The sequence below is a fragment of the Pseudopodoces humilis genome, chromosome 7 (genome assembly GCF_049639895.1).
Source record: "Pseudopodoces humilis isolate 2021_Gansu_Grassland_sample_001 chromosome 7, ASM4963989v1, whole genome shotgun sequence".
Taxonomy (NCBI): Eukaryota; Metazoa; Chordata; class Aves; order Passeriformes; family Paridae; genus Pseudopodoces; species Pseudopodoces humilis.
In genome coordinates this window covers 54,880,201-54,902,042 of record NC_142206.1, presented here as the reverse complement: position 1 = coordinate 54,902,042, position 21,842 = coordinate 54,880,201, and the positions used below count along the sequence as shown (strand labels likewise).

General features: G+C 42.9%; 1 protein-coding gene across 7 annotated transcripts in view; it reads right to left on the bottom strand.

The window, feature by feature from the left end:
- Positions 1–419: 419 nt before the first annotated feature.
- Positions 420–21,842, bottom strand: part of CEP170B (centrosomal protein 170B) — a 58,194-nt gene continuing 36,771 nt past the window's right edge. For 2 of the 7 annotated variants that reach the window (XM_014249957.2, XM_014249960.2), the window contains 9 exons: positions 18,935–20,710; positions 15,493–15,742; positions 13,119–13,278; positions 9,217–9,255; positions 8,521–8,664; positions 6,958–7,046; positions 6,309–6,402; positions 5,335–5,386; positions 420–4,626 (listed from right to left, as the gene is read on the bottom strand). In XM_014249957.2, the coding sequence (XP_014105432.2) occupies positions 4,391–4,626; positions 5,335–5,386; positions 6,309–6,402; positions 6,958–7,046; positions 8,521–8,664; positions 9,217–9,255; positions 13,119–13,278; positions 15,493–15,742; positions 18,935–20,710 (2,840 nt within the window). In that variant the 3' untranslated portion in view covers positions 420–4,390. The remainder of the gene's footprint in view (positions 4,627–5,334; positions 5,387–6,308; positions 6,403–6,957; positions 7,047–8,520; positions 8,665–9,216; positions 9,256–13,118; positions 13,279–15,492; positions 15,743–18,934; positions 20,711–21,842) is intronic. The other 5 variants (XM_014249958.2, XM_014249964.2, XM_014249962.2 and 2 more) reach the window with 3 other exon arrangements.

Sequence of the window (21,842 nt, the reverse complement as noted above, 5' to 3'; positions counted from 1 at the left end):
TTATATATATCTAAAAGGTGAGTGCAAAAAAATAAGCCTAATAATGTATCTGCAATCACATACCTCCTGGGGAATGATCACCTCCAGGCTGGATTCAACCACCATGTTAATTGTGGCAATGAAACAAAACAGCATTAAAAATTAAATCAAGTATCACCATACCATATTCAGATGTGTCACCTTGATGTGAAAGGGACTTTAGGACTCCAACCCGGGAAGTTCTGGGGGAGTAAGAGAACTCCCGTTCTTTGGCGTGCCCAGCCACAGGTGTCAGCAGGACTGATGCAGTCATGCTGTGAGTCTGGAGCTGCTGACAATTCTGTCATTGCACTGCACTTAACACCAGTGAGAACAGGCAGTTGAAACAATCCATCCACCAAACACACATCCTCCTCCAAATTAACGCACAAAATCCAGCATTACTGTCACATGATAAAAGAATGATTTATTAGAGCAACTTTATGATAAAATTATATAAAATAACAATTTGGTTTTTTAAAGACATCCACAATATCACCTTGAAACAAAATGTACAGATATTGCCTATAATCCAAACAAAAATAAATTACTGTTCAAAAAAAAAAACCAAAACAACAAACCAAAAGTGGAAAGAAATCATGGCAGAAGAAACAAATCAAAATTATACACAGCATTTCAAGAGGGTGTGGAAAAGAGTCATTAATTGATTCAAGTTATACAAACGTGTTTCAGCTTTACTCTCAGACAGCTCAGCTTGCATTTGTGTTGCATGCAAATGGAATGATCCAGTGAACAGTTCAGAACAGCAGAATCAGCAGCATAACAACAGCAGAGAGTGAAATAGGCACAATTCAGCACGGGGCACATTGAAAGTGAACAGGTAGTTCTGTCTGGTCTTTGCAAAAGTTATACACATTTACCAACTTCAAAAATAGCTAGTGTGATCTGCAAAACAAGAAAAATCTAGTAGAATCTTGCACTTAAATACTTTACACTTTTTTATCTTTTTTTTTTGTCTCCTTTTTTGTCAGTAGGCTGTATGTAAACATTCCACTAATTGTACCTTTACTAAAACACTCAAAGATGATGCAGACGTTCTTTCCTCCTGGAGCATGACCACAACATGACACCACCACAGATCCAGCTGGGTCCTCCCTCCCAAAGCTCCTACACACCCTCACAGGAATTTACATTCACGCCATCAGAACAGATTAACAGGATTTTACATTTGAAAGCGTCGAACTGAAAAGTTTTCAAGTATAGTGGAAGAGCTGAGGGCTGGGATTTTGGAAGGTGCTCAGGGCATCAGGCACCCAAAGCATATGGAAAACCCAAAAGGACCTGAGCACTTGCTTCCCCAAGACTTGGAAAATCCCACCCTTTGTTACATTGCTTTAGTCAGACACAAAACACATGAAAGCAAGGTGGCATGGGCGTGACACACAGAGCAGCATCACCCCTGCCAAGCTCAAAGCAGGGCCCATCCACAGCTCATGGAAGCCAGCAGGAATCTCGTGCACTGATCCTGGGCCTCCCAAATACACCAGTACCCATGGGTCAGGTTCACATTGGAGTCACATAGGCATGTTTCCATGGTTGCAGACAGTACTGCTTGTAAGAACCAACAATCAGCAAAGGAGTGGATAGCTCTTTGGCTTATCTGGAGCAGACAAGTGCAAACCACAGTACTTCAGAAGCAGTGAACACAAAAAAAAAATATGTTGCGTTTCATTGTTGACTAGCTAAACCTTTTCAAATGCAAAGATCCAAGAATGAGCATTTTACAGTTTGGCTGAGTCACAAATAAAACAAATCAAGCTGTGCATCCTCCCTGCCTTCACACACTCATTTCCAAATTATCAAGAGACACTGATTGTTGCATCCTCATTAGTCACCTGAAGAGGTACCATATTTTGCAGGTTGATTTAATTGATGCAAGGTGTCTGTGGGCTCACTCTCTAGTTCAGAACAGAGCAACCAAGGGAGAAAATCCCTCCCTGATGTGTTCAAGAATCAAAGAAGAATCAAGCAATTTTCAAGTGAAAGTAAACAGAAGTCCCATCAAGGACACATTGGAGAGAAACAGAATCCACTTGCGCATAGCCATGAAGATGTGGAAATAACAAATAATCAGAGAAGTCAGATGTACATCTTAGTAATTCACTTGTCTCTACAGCAAAACTGAAACTAACAGCAACACCTTATCTGTGAAGGTCCTTCAGCTCCTAGTGAGTTGGGGTAGCACCTGGTCAGTTCAAACCCGACTAAGAAGGGCTTGAAAAATTGTGTCTCATATGTCAGGAACGATACCACCACTTAGGATATTCACCAAGGACACAGTCAGGTATTTCAAGAAAAGACAGATCAGAATCAACGACTGAATTAACACATTCAGATAGTGCATATATTACAGGCAGAACAACATCAAGGGCAAATTCTTTTTATTCTGCATTCATCTATGTGAAGTCCAGCAGATTTCTTCATGGAAGGGCATCTCCACACAAGCAGATGAGCTTAAAGTCTACTGGAAATCTCTGAAGGATATCTGCACCTACTATTTACCAGCCAGCATCTTGCAGGCTCAAAAATAAAGTAATGGCATGTTGACATACTCCCATTTTGGGACCGATCTTGTCTCTGCTGAAACTGATGGAAAGCTCTCACTGGCTTCACCAGGAAAGCAATCACCTTCTTCACTAGTAAGGTTAAACATTTTGTGAGCATCCCTATTTATTTAAATTATTTTAACAGGTTCCCACTGTTACAACATACTAGCAGAAAAGCTCAGGTAACTACTGAAGCTAACTAAGGAATCCACTACTCACCCCAAAATATAGAGTCAGCACACAAGAAGCAGTCAAGCTTGGGAAACCATTTTCACTGCTTAAACTACATACTGTATGAGGGCAAAGTGGAACTCATCTGCTCACCTTTCCCAGTAAATGTATCCTCCACAGCTAGAAAATAATTTCTTTACCTGATTACTATTTGTTGACCTGGAAGAATGAAAAAGGAATCGATACAAGACAAAAAAAAAAAAAAACCTGGGAGCAAAAACATCTGAAAGAGATCCCCTCAAAACCAAAACTTACACTCTTAAAGCAACAAAAATTGCTTAGTGTTTTGCAGTTTAACACAAAGACAGAATATAAACCCCCAACTTTTGTTAAGTAAGAAATTGCTCAAACAACTGTACACAACCCTTAGTGTTTCTAGGATTAGAACAGACCAAAAATTAAATCCAGAGACAAAAATCCCAAATGTACCAAGTGCTTGACACTGATGAACAGTTTCTAGAGAACACCACAATGGTGGTCTTTGCAAGCACTTTTGCATTGAAAAAAAAAAAATTCATAACAGAACTAGCCATAAAGGTGGAGCTACATTGAAGCCATTATTTTTTCAGTGCTGTCAAGTGATTGCACTGGTTCACAGCAACTGTGTAATTAAGTTTATTCCATGAGCCATTGGAACAGATGGTTTTCTTTGCAATTGGGTAATTACAAACATCTTAGTCTTTGGCCCAGCCAAGAGCATTTGTAGCTCATTATGAAAAGACTGTATATTTAAATTAAAAAAGAAAAGCAGCTTAAAGACAGCATTTGTACCAAAATCATGAAAATTTGGCAAGCTAAATTGTAAAATCGAACTTTTTGTACCTACCCCAAACTTTGGGTCTGAAATGTTATCAAAAATAGTAGCTGATCAGTAGTCTTTACATTCATACCATTATTAACTTTTACACTTTCCCAAGAGAAAAAACAGAAGGGTTTATTCTGTCTTGTTTTGGTTTCTGGACTGAAAAACAGATGCACAACTTCAGTGTGGTTGCCTTTTTATGACTGCTTAAAGGAAATTTTACACAACTGCAGTAAGGGTTTCTCTCAGAAACCCATGATATTGCACAACCTCTGTTGTTATTGTTCTGTTGGATTTGCAAGTTGATTCCAACAGAGTTGTAATGCTTCACTTGTACACTTCAAAAAAATTCAATCAAATAAAACCCAAACAAATATAGTACCAAAAAGGTGTGGGGTATTTTTTCAAATTGAGCCTCATTACAACTGAATTACAACTGAATAGTTATAAACAGGCCAGTGCAAGAACACTTTAGCCTCAGCATACTGAATGGAAAATATGCAAAGCCTGTTTTCTTATGGCACACTGGAAGAATGAGTAATTTTGTAAAAATCAGTTTGCCTCTGTGCTGAGTATGTGCTGCTCCACAGTGCTAGTCTTGTTTAAAAGGCATACACAGACTTTCCATTCACCCTCACAGCATAGATTTTTCTTTTTTGTGCAACATGTTAGCAATCTAAACAACTGCTCCACACAAACTGTCCACAAACCACTCATACACAATACTAATGCGACAGTAGATTACAGTATAACAGCAATACAAAATACTGTATCAGATCACATATTTCTCTCCATCTGGAATGAAATTCGAATCTTGTAAGCTAGAAGACCCACAGTTCGATTTCTGAGCGTAGTTTCTCATCTGTGCTAGGGACAAAGTCTCCAGTGTGGACCCAGAATTGTTAGCAGTCCTGACTTTAGTGGCTGTAGATTGTTTAGCAGCAGAAGATGCTTTGTTACTGGCAACTATATCCAAGTTTCCAGTAGGGTCAATGATAGCATTTATGACTGGAAGAGAAAAAAGTAATAAAAACACATTAGCACCAAATTTTCTAAACAGAAGTTTGCTGCCCTCATTTTGAAGGCAGTAGAATCGTAAGCAGTACTGTTGTTCATTTTAGTCAGGTTATTTTCCTCATTAGTACCTTCAGGTCTAAAGAGTTTTAACAAGCAAAATCACTCCCAGACAGCAGAGATGTGGACTCTAAACTTTCTGGTTAAATTGGAAAAGACAAACTACAGCAGCCAAATGGCAAGCTTTTATCTGGAGCCCAAAATTATGTCTGGATGTTTTTACATGCTTTTATTACACTTTTAGATGATGTAAGAGCTTGTATTTTCCTAATGCAGATATCATGTGCAAAATTCAAGTCAAAAAAGCATAGCATAGCTTATTAGCTGGAAGAGCTGCTAAATATTATTTCATCAGAACACTCCTGCACCAGTTTATCTTATGTGAATACGCTAAATACCACAAACAAAGCATTTCCACAGCAACAGCTGCTACATTTCAATAGTCAAAAATTTTCCTAAAACCTGGCAGTATAAGATAGATCTACTGTTAATTCCCTATGCACTCATCAGAGAGCACTGTGGTAACAACCTGTACTTCCGCATCCTTTCCCAGCTTTCATTGATAAATCAGGCCAATATCACTTTATTTTGTGCAGTTTTACTGGTATTTGAGAGACAACAGGAGTATTTCAGATGACCAACCTTCAAGCTGTTTCTGAACTCGCCTGAGCTCCTTCAGGATAGAACTGATTTCCTAGAAACAAAAGCATCAGAATAGAAAATTAAGCAACAAAGTACTCAACTGACACAGGAATCTAATCTTACTGCTTCTGCCTTATCTGATCAAGAAGATGCAAAGTCAGGCCCAAGTTTTCTCATTTAACAGAAAAGTTGCATTGAGGTGCATTTGGTCAGTGTATGGGAAGCCTGCTCTGCATCCTGTCACCGAGTGCTACTACACCACCCATTCATAGCCACTGTAGCTTTTAGATATGAAATGCTACACCTGTACAAAGACTCCTTTTTAATATGAAATACACAGAGATATTTGTAAACTCAGCTCCTAGACCAGACAAGTCACTTGTCCACATTTACACTGCTGCAGCACCAAGCTACACAGGTCTTGGCACAAGGTTGTTTAGCATTAATAATATTTGCTGGGTTCACTACCGTACTTAAATCCTTACTGACAATCCCCTTCAAGGACAATGGAAGGTCATGAGAGCACAATCACCATCTTGAGGCTGAATCACCTGAGTGAATTCACCCTGAGGTAGATTTTTACTACCCTAATATCAAACAGTTACAGGTGAACAAAACAAACTTTCATGACAAACACCTGTCTGCAACTGAAGCTGTGGCAACCACATGGTAGGTGACCCTTAAGTAAATGTTTAAATGAGGCCTAATGATCCTGAACTTCAACATCTGTTAAGAGACCCAGTCTTTGAAGATCAATTGCAAAGGAACTGGGAAAGAGTTTGGTGAAACAAAACCACAGAAGGAACTCACATGATCACACTTCAAACAGCAACGAAACCTAGGAGTTCAACACATGAAAATGGACCAGAAATTTCAGAAATGGATTTAAGAAGGGTTGAGGTTGCTGGTTTGGTTTCTTACAAAGCTTTCATGGACCTAAGTCTTTAGTATTTCACTTGTTTGCATAGACTTACTTTGTTTGACGTCTTCAGAATTGGCACTTCATTTTCTGAATTGATTTTGGCCTCCATCTCCTCCCAGGTCCTTTCTGAGTTTTGAAACAGAATCCTGTAACACAAAAAGTAGAGCAGATCTTAAAACTGCCATCAAAAAACTGCTTGTTTAAAAGGCTTAATTATCACAAGATGTGGCAACAAAAGAGATTAGTGGATTAGCAGCTGGACAAAGCTCCTTTCAGCTGATTTAGGAACAATCCAAAGTCCTTCCCTAGCTGATGTCTCTAGAGCAACAACAAACTTTGAAAATATTTCACAAGCTTGGTAACCTGCATATTTACAGGAGCCTTGGTACAGAAAAGGAAAGAAGAGACAATCCACTAATTTTCTGCTGTATCTCCTGCACTGGCAGAATTTCAAAGCCACAGCATCAACAGGCATTACAAATCCAGCCGTTAAAATTCCAAAGACCAAAGATATGAGGAAAAGTGATAGCAAATAATCATATTACCTCTGGTTCACTACACACACAATTTCCTACATCTACATTCCCTGCATCCTGATTACAAAACTTTCCAAGACAACAGTACAATATCTTCCACAAGTAGCAAGTCAACAAACTCACCAGCAAGTCAGTATTTCAGGCTGGGGACAAGAAGTTACTTACTTCATTTTTTCAGCGAGGTTTTCCGTGTTTTCACGGATTGTATGTGATAACTGGGATACTGGGTTCAACATCAAATTGTCGAAGATTACCTAAAATATGGGGACAAATTGGAGAACTTTTAGCAAAAGCAGCATATTACGAAACAGGAACTTTTAGTACAGTAAATGATCTTCACTGAAACATCTTTGTTTGTGTGGATGATAGCTGAAGTTCAAGGGAGATTAAGATGATGTGCAGCTTTATTGCAGCACTTTGGCAAAAAGGCCAATACTAACTTGTTCAGACTTTTTCTAGAGACAGAGACACAGCTGTTTGCACTAACATAAGCATTTAAGCATTTCTGAAAGAACAGCACTTGGGACTTTCCACACCTCACAAAAAAAACCCCAAGAAGTCAAATCACAATGCAAGAAGCCTAAGAAGCAGTCTCACTGAAACTACCTAATGTGACACATATGAGTTCAAACCACCTTCACAGCCAGGTATCCCAGCATGTTACATTCTGCTTTATTAAAAGTAAAACAAAACACTATCAAACCCTAGATATTCCAAGTGCTGTGGCTTAGCAGAGCCTGCAGGCTTCTGCCAAGAAAGCCCACATCAAGCTGGGGGCCCTCTGAAGCTGCACCTTTTTTCCAGCCTTGGCACTTCTCTACAGGAGAGGAAGGGATTGCTTCAAAGCAGTCACAGGACAGTATCAGTACCAGTGGCTCAGCCCACGGTCCCCTGTGTGAGTCACACTCCACCTCCAGAGTGGCTGTGCTGGAGCCAGCTCTCCCCTCCTGCCTGCACTGCCTCCCTGAAGCCTCTGCCCCAGCTCTTCCTTCCCACCACAGCTGGCAGGCAGAAGGCAAGCAGGAGTGACAGCCAGTGCTGGATCAGCAGCTTTCTCCTCCTCCTCCTCCTGGCACCATCACCCCACTACACCCCTCATCCCAACACCATCCCCAGCCTCAAGTGCAGGCCAGGCATTCTCAGCCTTCAGCATCACCCTAGTGATTTGCAGGTTACCCTGCTCTCTCAGCCCAGAAGAATGACATCAAATTGCAAACGCTGGAGGGAGCAATGCTCACAGACTGCAGGGCACAGCAAGCCAGCTGTGCCACAGCAGCAAGCCCAGTCACACACACCCCTCCTAAGGTCCAGATCCTGCCACTGCTGCTCCATCAGCAGCTCTAACCAGGATGCCAGCTGCAGAACAGTAAGGTGCCATTAAACTATCAGTGCTTCAGATTCCCAAGTTGAGATGTTTGAGTTCTTCTCTACGATGGCAGTGAAATAGCCTAAAGAAGGCTCTGACATTCCCAAAAACCGGTGACCAAGCCTCAGGTTTTACTGGCATTTTACACAAGAGAGGAAATTTCCAGTCACTACTGGCAAGAGGGGTGGTTCTGTTCCTCTTTTTTCCTTTTAAACACTGTTTCTTTACCCACACATCAGGGCTGTTGAGAAGTGTGGGGTTTTTTTTTGGAGTAGCCTCCTTTGGCAGCTTATAAAGAACAAGCATACATACAAGCAGCTCAAAGCAATGTCATATATAAAGTAAAGAAAAAGGTGACCTGCCTCCTCACGGTTTCTTGTCCTTGTTTTTCTTGAGGGATCCTCTTCTCTGTTATCGTTCATGTTTTGGTCAAAATCCTTCAGTTCCACTGATCCCGGAGGCACTTTCTGGTAGTTCAGACTTGCTTCTGGAATGTGCTGCACCAACTTGGAAATAATGAGTCATTAAAAATTAGTAGGGAAATTAAGCTCACAGGCATTCACTGCAGATATTGCAGATTTTCAGGCAAGCCCGAGAGGAACACTGATTCATTTAAGTCTTGTTCAGACAGGTATGGGCTCATAAGCAAATTACTAGACCCCAATCCTGCAACTGCCTACCCACTGGAGTCATACCACAAAACTCTGTGGGGCTATTCTACTTTAAAATTTTGAGTCTTGAGCATGTATGGAAAAGTATATCTTTGTATTTTTTGCATTTAGGTAAGACTCAAAAGGACCCTGTTTTCCCATATCTTACGTCTTAATATATCAATGCAACATTAAAGACACACTCAAATTAATCAGAAACCATTTAGTAACACATGAAGGAGATGAAAAAGCAACACAAAACCACTAAAAATGCAACTAATTAACAGGAAGAACAGAAATGACAAGACAATTACTCCTGCTGGGTTTACTGACAAAAACTTTAAAAGAAGGGGAAGAAAATAACAGTGACGAGACAGAGATACAAAAACAATGGGATGGAAAGTGCACCTGAGATGGATATGCCAGCCGAAAAGATCTACGAGCAATCTGTGTTAAAACAGAAACAAAGAGATCAATGCTAGTGAATGACTGTGACAGCAAGTATCAAAGAGAACACGGGGTTTGGGGTTATTTGGGGTTGACATTCCCAAAAGCGCATTCCTGAGGACCAGCACTCAGTGCCCACCCCCCCATCATGCACTGAAGCCCTTGGAGATCCTGGTCACCAGCCAGTTCTGCTGAGGTGGCCTCAGGCAGCTCCCCAGTTACTCCAAACCAGACTGTGCTGAGTGAAATCCTGAGCCCTCTGGGAAAGGGCTGAACATCCAGCCCAAGAGGCTCTTTGGTTGGCAAAGCACACAGCTCCTTGTGCGGAAACCATGTGCCATCCAAAGTCCAGGCTCCCCACACTATGCAGTAGCACTTGGGTTATACATAGGCAGCAGGAGAGAGATATTATGGTGCAGGGCCACAACAGCCAAAATGTTTGGCTAATAAGCTTCCTTTCATCAATTGCAGAAACAGTAAGTTAGACTGCTTGCAGCAGTGAAAGTGTCAGAAGGGAATGAGATGTTCCTACAGTGAGCAGGTCTCAGCACAACCAGCTGAAAACAAGGTAAGGACAGCACCTGCTCCACCATCACTGGAGATTTTTGTACATGACCTGTTCTGTTCTCACATTTTCTATTCCATCACACCTGTAAGCATTTCCTCTTGTGTACCAACATTCACACTGAGTATGTTACACAACAACTTAACAAACTTAATCAGGCTCTTTAGTTTTTGTTACATCCTTATCAAATTTCCTTAAAAACACCCACCAAAAGAATTTTATATGCAGGGCTAAAATTCTCAGAAGTAGCCAGTGATTTTGGATGACCCAACCTGACTGTGTTTGCAGCAGCTGAGGTTTAAGTTTGATGGATGAACTCTGCAGAAAGCTAGGTCCTGCAAAACCTACAAACCCACAAAGCAAGGCATCCCAAACAACCCAAGGCTTTGGTAAACAGGAATCATGAAGGTTTCACCCTTGCTGAACTCTTTCTTTTGATCTGTTTGATTTCGGTTTTTTTTAATTTGCTTAATTTGTAGCAGTACTCAGCCCTGTATGCCAAGAATCTATCTTATCATAAACTATACAGCTGAGGCTAGAAAAACAAAACCACCCCAAACATGCACTGGGGAAATGGAAAGCCTCCCTGGCAAACATCCAAGGCAGCACTGAACCTGAAAGGACAGACCATGTAGATTAGGGTTTAAATCGAAGGCTCCACCTTAACTTGTAAGAGGATACTCCTTATTTAAACTTTAACCAAGCTTCTTAATAAAAGTAATTTAAAAAGCAGTTCATTTAAGGTTGTTGAGAAATGCTGTGCCATACACTGGTCCCAAACAATGCTTCTGGTACAGCATTGAACACTCAAGAGTGATTCCAGTATCAGTACTTATTCTTCCTGCATTTTTCCCCACTTTTTTGGAATAGATATAAATATTTAGTATTATAATGCAGAATGGCATACAACACTGCATAAGCCAGAGCAGCATAAGAGACAGGCACACAGAGAAAACTTTTCTTAGTCACATAATCTCTTTTATCAGATGTTTCAATATATTACTATTATAGCCACGGTAGCTATTTCTCATCACTATGTCCTTTCCTAGAATATTTAATATAAAGTTGTTTGATAAGCACTCACAAAATTCAGAGTGCTTAGCATCATTTACACTGATTTTCAGGCATTTTCCAGAAGCTTCTTTGCATCAAACCAAAGTTATTAATTCAGCACAGTTTCAACAACACTCTGACTCTGGGAAGCAGGTGTGGCAGTGCTGAATCTGGTCCACTACCAAAGATGAGGTGTCTGTTCATTGAACTCACATCAGTTTATATTGCTGGCATTCATAACAAGCCCCCCAAGCTGAACTGTTTAGGATCCCACTCCACATCTCAGCACTGCCAGCAGAAAGCCCTGCTCATGGAAACTGTTCTTGGCTATTGTGATAATGTAAGGCAGCAACACTGATGCACTGTGGCATTTAGGGCGTAACTCAAGTGGCCTGCCAGATGGAAACTGTTCTTGGCTATTGTGATAATGTAAGGCAGCAACACTGATGCACTGTGGCATTTAGGGCGTAACTCAAGTGGCCTGCCAGATGCTGGCCCTGCTGAAATCATGCTGATATCCACTCCTGTTCAGAGGAAGCCTCATTATAAGCCTTTAGAATGTTTTCAGCCACTACCTGAAAACACCAAAGCTTATGGCTCCTGATCTGTCCTCACAGGCTCCCATCAGTGCTTTGTCCTTCACACTCCTGCAAGATCTCAAAAACTGCTCTAGCAGTGGGCACTGCCAGGAGTATTCCCAACAGTGAGACAGTTCTGAATTTGCTCTCCTGACTATTGTGTGGGACTGTGGCATGTCCCACACAGCAGCACTACAAAGCCAAAGAAACCCTCACCCAGGTCCGAGCAATCCTGGGTTTGTGATTCTGCCATTCAGCATCATGCTCTGGAGCCTGGCATTTTGCACAGAGCAGAAACACCATATTGCAGGTGTCTTCCTCTAGCAGCTGGGAACATCCCTCTGTATCAGCTGACTTATGGTTGAACCCTTCAGTGGCACTCCAAAAAAACAGCAGAGACACTGCTCCTCCTCCTCCCCTACTTTTCTGCAAGCAAGTGGGAGCCGAGTAAAATGTTCTACTTGCAAGTCAGAAGTGCAGTCACCTTTATTGCTTGGAAAGAAAAATACAAAAGGCAGCTTGACAGGCGTGGCATTTGCAAGGAAACAAGGCAATAAACCACTTTATCTCAGAGCTGGCAGTTATTGTGAAACATTTGTGCACTTTGGCACCAATAAACCCCTCCCTGAGCAGGCTGCAGCTGACCTTGGTTTAGCACAACCACAGCCACACTGGTCTCATCTTCTGGGTATCTCCCTAAACTTCTGCTTTGCACCTCTAGTGCTGATCACAGCAGGGTCACGGGGCCTCCAAGGACTCTCTTGGCAGAATAACAAGTTTGGTCTCAGCTTTGAACCCTGCCCCGGGTCTGCAATTCTCACAACAGTCAAAGACAACAGGGGGCCAGGGGAACCACCTGAGCAGCAGAGAGCTGTGTATGTTTTAAGTGCTGGTGGTACACAGGAGGCAATTTGGATTTAAACAGTAGCAAAGGCAACTTCGCTTTAGCTGCTGAAGCCTCCTGGTGACCTTGCAGCTAAATTTGAGCTGAGCTGGTCCCTGCACTGCAGCACTGGTGAACCACATGAAGAAATTGCCTCCTCCTTCCCAGCCTAGTGCAGACAAACTGTGCTATACAGTTTGGGAGGAAGCCACAGCTTCACTGAAGGGCTGGGAACTGCACTTCCCAAGCTACCTGCCTGACTCCCTGCCCATCTCCAAGGATCCTTGCCCCCTCTCCATCAACACTCAGACGGAGGGAAGGGATTCAAGCAACACCTGCACAGCATTTCAACAGTCCTGGCAGAAAGGACACAGCAGAGGTACAAAACACACAGCTGACAGGGAGTGCAGCCAGCGTACACGATCAGTGCCTTGTGTGAAACAAAGAAGAAGGCTCTGGCTCCCTGGCACAGCAGCAGAACACATCCCCTCCATCCTGTTCCTCAGATGCAAATTTCAGGGGCCAGTGTCCAAATAGAAGCCTTGAGAAGCTTATGAAATTATATGATTCCCATACCTTGCAAGGCTGGCTATGGCACAGCAGCCAAAATAAAGAGCACCCTAAACAGGCTGCAGTTGGTCTTTCTGGTGCTGCTTTTTCAGAGGACAAGGAATGGAAGTTTTTCAGTGCTGCAGCAACTGGGGATGCTGCCCTGGTCTTCCACCCCAACCATGTCCCGTGTACTTACTAGCACAGAGAGGCAGAGCTTTCTGTGACTCCTTACCTCTTCCCTCGCGGATATGGTGGAAGCCGGAGTGTTGGGCACAGAGCTGAAGGAGGGGCTCGGTCCCGTCCCCGAGGAGCTCTGTGAGTCCCCATCTCCAGCAACATCATGAATCTCTCGGGCAAGGATGGCCACATCCTTCACCAAGGTTTGGCTGAGCCTAAAGCACAGGCAACGAAGCACAACCATTAGGACACAGGATACAACATGCCTCATATTAATAAAATATAAAAAGAGAAGCCACAAAACGTTTGTGGGAACTGTATCCTCTGCAGAGGCTAGGGCAAGTGGGGCTTTTTGGGGTGCCTTGGCAGGGTGCTGAGGAATGTTCTGGCTGCATACAAAATAAATTTTCTTCCTTCCTGAATCCAGCTTCAAAGTGGAGAATTGATATAAAGCAAATTCTAGTGACTACACACTGCCAGAAAGTATTGGAGACAATCCATAAAGAAATTTTACATTATTGCTCCCCCACCCATCCACTCTACATCTTTCTCTTGCTTGTTAGTTTTTTCAATACAATACAGTTCATTTCTCTTCTTGGGTCCTCTTCGTTTTCCATTAAAAAGTACATAAAGGAGAAATTTATTATTTTTTTTTTACTTAAAGAAAAAAACCTTAATTTCTCTTTCCTTTTCCTTGTGGTCTGTAGACTGAAAATCACAATATGCCTCCACATTCTCCAGAAGAGCTGAGGGATTATGAGGATAAGTATAGCATACCTTAGAGGGATCTGGTTTTCAGAAACCAGATCTTGAAACCTCAAGCCCCTTGACAGGCGTCCAGTTAACACTTGGTGTTGGCAGCACCTTGCTCTACCTGCTCTAGAGCTCAAAAACAGCTCCTAAGTCTGGATTGTTGGTAGTACAGCTTTAAAAAAACCCATTTAGACCAGAAGTAGCTGTTGTGGTAATTTTAAAAGAAAACTTCCAAGAGAAAAAATAATCTTACAGGTAGTTGGCTTCATCTGAAACAACTGTCTTCTTTTAATGGAATAAAACAAAACAACCAACTAAAAAAATCCCCAAAATACTCCACCTAACAGCAACAAAAACAACATTATTATGGAATATTCCAAGCTGGAAGGGATCCACAAGGATAACAAGCAATGCGATAAAACTGTCAGTTCATCAAAACATTTCCTTGGAAAGAACAGGCATAGTTGAATTAATAAAATGCAAATTAAGCTGCTTGCATAAGGTAACCCCTCTCTGTGCTGGTTTGGACTGAGCTGTCACCAAACACTTCCATTATGTGATTCAGTACTATAAACAAGTGGCATTTTCCCTTTTAACTCTCCCTGACTCCTCTAAACCCCTCCCAGTTAATTTGGGAGCAGCAAGGGAAATCAGAACTACAATTACCAGGCAGAGTCTGGGGCAGAGCTCTGCACGGTGCAGCGCCAGACGAGTCTGACGCAACCCTTTATTTATAGCTGCCGAGAGCCGGAGCGCTCCCCAGTGCTGGGAATGCTGCTGGGAGGGAACCCAGCATCTCACACATGCACGCTTCGTGCAGCACAGGTAGAGCAGCCTGATTTGAAGGCTGACACTTTCTAGCAGCTTGACAGCAACTTTCAGGCAAGAAAAGCTCTTTTGAGATGAGCATGGAGCGGTGAGGGAGATGTGGCCAAAAGCAGACACAAGGCAGCGTCCTCAGGCAAAAGTATTTCAAGTATGGCCAGTACAATGGAAGACCAGTATTTCTGGAAAGTTGGCATAACACAGTTGCATATTAGAGATGACAAACCTCAAATGTCACTGTTTAAAAAAAGAATCTATTTGCTTTATTGCTGAGGTCCTCCAGGCAACCATCAGACCACCAGTACACAGCAGTACCGTATCCAGGGACATCAAGCTAAGCAACGATTCATTTATATACAAGGTCTAGACAAGTTCAGATTCGGTTGTGCCAAGCAAAGAGGTTTCTGCCCTGAAGTGATTTCTTACTGCTCCTTCACCGGCTTCAGGCAAAGCAGCTTCAACAGTTTACATATTCAGTCTTTGCTAACCCATTTGACTTCCTCTGCAGAGAATTAGGAGAGTTCACACCAACCATGCCACACACACACTGTGTCTTTCAGCAGAGAGCAGATACGCAGGTATAAAGTTAGACTTCCCACAGCTTGAACAAGAAACAAACCAAGAGACAATGCCCTGCATCTTGGCCTTTTGCAGATACAAGGTAAAACCAGCACATCCAGGCTGTAAAGGTTCATGAAAACCATCCAAGTCAATGTTCAATAAAGGAGATGTGGGCACACAAACAATGGGAGAGAGCCTCTCCTTCTACCCCAACACTTGGGTTTGATTTGAACACCAAGGATAAAACAACCCATTTTCAACACATGGGTTAACAGATAACCCCACCTCACCTGGCTATTTCTGCTATCTCTGCTGTCTGCGCCATGAAGTTGTAGGGGTCAGGGTTGTCATCAAAATCTTCATCGTCATCTGTTTCTCTGCCATTGAGCTTCTGCTTGCCCAGCCCAGAGCCACGTATCCGCGGTGTTTGTGTGGCTGTTGAAGTATGGGAGCGTTTGTGTTTAGGGGAGCTGTGATTTGAGCCATATTCCTCCTCCGAAGTAGAAGTGTAATCTGAACCCTGTGGTCTCCGCCTTGATGCTTATAAAAAATGAATTGGTTTCAGACCGAGGACAGTAGTCAAGAGTAACTACAAAAGGCTGAAAGGTAACACAAAACTAGCCCAAGAGCACAAGGAAAAGAGAGTTTCTGTGCACATCTTAAGTTAAAACACCACATTTTCTGAGTTTATTATTTCAAAGCTGAGCCCCTCTATGGATCCCATTCACTGTACAAATTTGGAGAGGGAAATTCCAAAGGAAAATCATAATGACTGTGTTAATGCCTCCACTGTAGTAAATTATTACCACAGACTTGGCTTTCCATGCACAGAAGCTCTGTGTATAAGTAGCACACATTTCACACTCCTCATAGTCCCACAGAAGTCCTTTCATAAAGAGAGCCCAATTTTCAAGCCTGCAGATACCTTTCTAATTAGTTTCAAGTACAAGAAGGAGGAGGGGCTTTGGAGTAGACAGTGGTGCTTGGTGTTATTTGCAAGAGTCCACACCCTGTGTTCACCTCCTGCCTCGCAATTCACCATTAATGACACTCTACAAGAAAGTGTTCACAGTCAGGACTGGCTCCAAGCCCTGGAGCCAAGTGGAAGCTGCCCACTTATCCCAACTTGTTCTGCAGATCTGTAGACACCCAGATCTTCCTTGCATGGGAAATGTCAAGGTGTCCTTATTTGAAAACTGGGCTCCCAATGTTTGCTGCCTCACTATACTCTCTACAGGTACTGCCTCATTCCCTTCTGTCCATCCCTGGAGAATGAAGGCCCACCACACACAGAGCCAGACGAGTTATTTAGAATTACAACACCAAAAAACTTCACTGTGTTACCAAGACAATCCTAACACTGAAACACTACATGTGAATTAAGCCAGCAACATACATCATACAAACCAAACCAACTAATTTGGCATGTAAGATGCAGGCAGAAAACTATGGGTAATTACTGTATAGTGAAAGAAGTATTCCTAGACATTGTTATCTCATCCATAGCTATAACAATGCCTTGGCTTAGGATTTATATGTGTATAATAAAAATTGATTTGCTCATATTCAATTCATAGAGTTGTATCTCTTTTTTTTTTTAAATGCAGTTTTAGAATCAAGAGGTCACCCTGTCACTGAACAGCAATTTTAAAATGATGCGACTCTTTTTCCATCTCTGTACACCAAGGGAAATCAGAATCATCTCCCTCAGTATCATTTAAATTATCATGAGTAAACAAATTGTGGGAGGAACATGGGAGACAGGCCTTTAGATTTCAGAACTGGTAACTTGGATTATTCTGATGTTATCTGTGACTTTTCACAGAAAGCTACTTCAGATAGCCCAATAATATACTGGCATTTCCTGTCTCACAGGCAGACAGTTTATGCTGTTCCTCCACTAGCGAGATTAACTTTCTCCCACTGGGAGTGTTGGGAACTCCTGTGGTTAGGTAAACGCTAAGAACTCCTGGAATATTTTAGCCACATCTTTATCCCCTAGGCTTCACACTCAAAGCTTTCAAGGATTGCTGTATCATGTCTTGATGGCACAGTGCAATAGTCCAGTTTAACAACATGTCACTCTTGCTGCAGGAACGGAGTTCTAGCTGCTGATTTACTATGTCTATAACAGCATTAGTACAGGAGCATGCATCACAACAAGCACAATGAAGCTTGAAATACACCAGCATGTACTTAGAGCTTGCGCAAGGTTCACAATCCTATCATGGAATTAGGAGGTTAGTATTTTAAGAGCAACTAATTCAGAGGAAGGATTAGCATCATCTGCTGCAACTATGGACAAGGAAAGGTGTTAGAATGCTGCTACAGGGCTGTGGAAATCAAAAACCAATTCATTTGAATAAAGAACTGGCCAACACTTATCATTTTTCTCCAAATGATCTGAAGCTGTGGTCCAAAGGCAGAGGGAGTGCAAAGCGCACCTCCTGTTCGGAAAACTCTGACCACATTATCTTGCTTTAAATTTGTTATTGTTTAACAAGAAGTTAATAGTAGCATCATCTCAAAAAAAGGCAAGAGAAGAAACTGTACATACTCTTTTAACTTAATCACATTCTGATTTACATGCATATACAAGTGTGTAAGAAAAAAAATCACTAAAGTTAAAGGTGAAGCTGAATGAACTAAAACAATCCAAATCAAAACAAGCAGCAAATAACATTTTTAGCATGCAATAAAAATGAATACTGCAAAAGGGATAAATAGTTGAGCTGTATGAAGATATATTAACGGACATCCAGAACTCCAATACCCCTTACAAAATCATGAAGCTGCTGAAAATAGCATTCCTCTCAACAGGACTGAGAAATCCATCCACAGGGGTTTTTCCTGTCCTTTTGGCTACCAATCATTCCTAAAATCCTAAGCAAACACATTTGCTTTGCCACATCCATGGCAGGTCAAGGACTTCAGGCATAGACCTGAACTCACACCGAATGTTTCAGTCAATCTCTTACCAATTACCATTCTAGAGTTGTCATCTGAATTTTCCCACTTCTTAACTGATTTCAATATGACAAATGCTGGTATTTCAAGTGTCTGTTGAGTGCTCAACTACAGGGCAATGTAGTCCCCACACCTCTGCCTCATGGGAATCACAACTATGAACCTGCCTTAGTTATGGCAGAAGTGAGTGAAAATACACAAAAGTATCTATCTCTTGGGGTAATCAACATGCAGTGTCCGGCTCTGTATTTACATTTACAGGAAGAACAAGGGAACAGCTTTGACAACACAGGGACATTTATTTCTTGTTCTCCTATTTTAGATGCTTTCAAACCTGCCACCTTGGACTTCAGCTGTCACCAATACCATTTTAAGTTCTCTAGGAGAAAACTTTGAATTTTACAAACAGAACAGAACTTCTTGTAGCACTAGAAAGGCATTAAATTCTAATTTTCAAATGAAACTATGGCCAACTGTCAAATGGCAACTTGTTGTTCGTAAAACAAAATCACTGGAGAAAAAAAAAAAAAGCTATTTGTAGTGTCCTCACAGACATCACCACATTACCATCTCACTGAGTATGAGAGTGCTCTGCTGTCTCCAAACCCACAGAAAACCTCAACATCCATGCTGCTCATTATTGCAGACTTTTGTACTCACCAAGGCAGCACCTCTACTACTGTGATACTACTCCTTGGCAACCATGTGCAGCCTGTAAGTCAGAAACAGGGGAAGAGGGGAGAAATATAAAGTAGGAGCACTTACAGGATGATGAGGAGGAATACTTGACACTGCTTGAACGGGTCCTGCTGAAAGGCTGCTTGGCAGAGGCAGTGGCTGCCGTTTTCCTGGCTGCAGCTCTCACCTCCGAAACGCCCGTCTTCCGATAGGACTCCGCGCTGCGGCCCGAAAACCCCGTCCTCGACTGCGCCGTCTCCGAGTCACTGGGCACTGTAAATGAACCCGCTCGTTTCCTGGGCATGGCCAGGATGTCCAGCCGGGAGAGCTTCTTTGTCTCCGTGGGCTGCTTGGTGCCCTGAGCAGCGGCGTCCGAGTTGGAGGCTGTTTTCTCAGCATCCACGCATTCGTTGTCTGAAGCATCTCCCAGCCGGGCACGGCGTAGCTTTGAGGCCCTTGTGGGTCGTGGGGTGGATAAACTGTTGGACCGGGTGAGAACCTGCTGGATTTTCTGCACGTTTGAGGTCGTTTTGCTCTGGTCCTCCTTGGTGGCCTGAGTATAAGGTTTCCTCCTGGGAACAGGCCGGGTTACCGAGTGCTCGTGGTCAGACACAACCGCATCTGGGACTGGAAGGTAGGGTGAGTTTGAACTTCTCTCGTCATCTGTGAAGTCAAGTGATCCTCGAGTCCCAGAACTCCGCTTCATCTGGAAGCGTTTGGTGGCCTCTGCTCGGTTTGGTGCCTCTGGCACTTGTGTTTTCCGCTTCTCCGTCAGCCTGTCCCGTGCGCTGGGCTGCCCACACTGGTCCTGGATGGATGGCGTGGAGGAAGATTTCTCCTTCTGCAAGCTCACTACTGCTTTGCGTTTCGGGGCACTTGCTGGGACGTTTTTGCCACTCACCAAGCTGACTGTGCTAGCCGTGTCGACATCTGAGTCCCCTGACAAGGAGTCCTCCAGCTGACCAGCAGCTTCTGAGGCCTCCAGCTGTTGGCTTTGACCAAGCAATTTGGCTTCCAGTGCTGCCAAGGCAGTTTCAGTGTCCTTAAGCAGAAGATGAGTGTCCTGACTAAAGTCCATACGAGTTGACCGAACAGCTTCTAAATCTTTAAGCAGAGGGTGACTTGAAATATGTGGGAGTTTATTCTGAGGAACACCACTGCTCGATTTATCTTTGGTAAAACTTTCCTGTCTAACAAAAGACGCTGTTTCCTTTCCTGACATGTTTTCTTGATCTTGAGGAAGACTCTGATGGAGGGAAATGACAACTTTTCCAGCTGTATTTATGTAAGCACTAACATCTTTGACTGGTGGCTTTCCAGGAACTGGTGCGCCAGCACACTTGAAGGAAAACTCTGGATCCTTGCTGTCCTTGTCTGCTCGAGTGTGGGAGACAGTCAGAGAGAGCTTGGAGGGAACCCCTGCATCATTGCTGTCATCACCAATGTAGAACGAAGTAGAAACTGGCTCACTCACAGCTCTCACGTGAGAGATCCGGGAGGCTCCTGGCTGCTGGCTCTCTGATCTATTGTCTTCCCTCATCTGCTCTAGCATTTTGCTGTTCTCTTTATATTTCTTGCCTTTTTCCGTGCTGAAGCCATCATCAGATCTGCTGGCATCGCTGAGGCTATCTGGATCCAGGTCTTCTTGGATGAAGAGGCGGCTGCTGGAATCACCATAGGCTTCCACACAGTGATCCTTCACAATGGTTCTCTTGGTAACCTCAGAATAGGACTCCTGACACATCAGGACCGTGGGAGTGGGGCTGTCTGATTTATCACTTGGTGGGAGTTGGGGAAGAAGGCGCCTTGTTCTTGAGGGCACAGAGTTTTCTGGTTCCCCAGGTTTTGGGGGTACCCCACTTTCTGAAGGGAGTTAATTGGAAAAGAATCAATTACTCTAAAACCATGCCACTTATTTGTTTATGAAGAGCTTGATCCTGCAAAGTGCAAGTCCACAAAAGCACTCGCAAGATGTGCTTAGAACTAAGGTTATATGTAATATGGACATCAGCAAGCCCTGGCTGGTCCCTGCTCCCTCGGTTTTATCAATACAGATATTAAACTTAATTCCTTTGCTGAATCACACTGCTCAACACCTTCCCTTCTCAAGGTAGTATGTCAGATTCATTCTCCCATAATATACCTCTCAGTACAAGCACTATGGAGAATAATGACATTGCTGGCACCTAGCATCAGTCAGGCCACAGGAATGAGATGAAAAGCCATCAGACATCAGTGATGCAGAGTGTTAAATACCATTCTAAACAACATTGCCCATTTGACTAAATAGATGGTGTTTTCCACAGTACAGGCTCTCCTACACTCATATCCCAGAGCAAAGTCCCAGGAGAAAGACCCTGTAGTAATCAAGAGGTTCTGAATTAGAGCTCACTGCCCCAGCATGTGTGGGCTTATCAGCAGGGACACACTCCATACAAAGAGTGTTTCTATTTCTCCCATGCTGCTGGCTAGGCCTCCATATCTGATACCACCTTTCAATACCAGGATAACTGGTTATTTGGCTGTGGGAGTATTACAAGCACTCCAGGAGTTAGGTATCCTAGATGGTGTGAAAACAGTGGCAATGATCTCTGAAACAAAGTTTTCTTCTGATTTTTATTGGATCTATCTACACCTGTCAATGGCAAGAAGGTATGACAAGTAATCCCAACCAAAAAAAGTTGAAAATATTCGCAAAAGCCAACAAAGTGCTCTTCTCCTTTTCTCATACACCAAGAGGATCACAGAGTCCATAAGGTGTCTTCCAAGTTATGATGAGAGTCTGATATCTGCCAATTTCCTTTCTCCACCCTATCTAGTTCTCTATGATGATGTCCACCCTTTAAATCTGCCAATTGACAGCAAACCCCAGAACAGCCTAAATTCTCAGCACAGCCAGACACAGGAGAAGCACACAAAAAACATGCAAGTCAGGAACTAACTCCAAGGCTATGTGCAAAGGAGTCTTGTCTGGCATCATAAGGCAGTCTAAGGA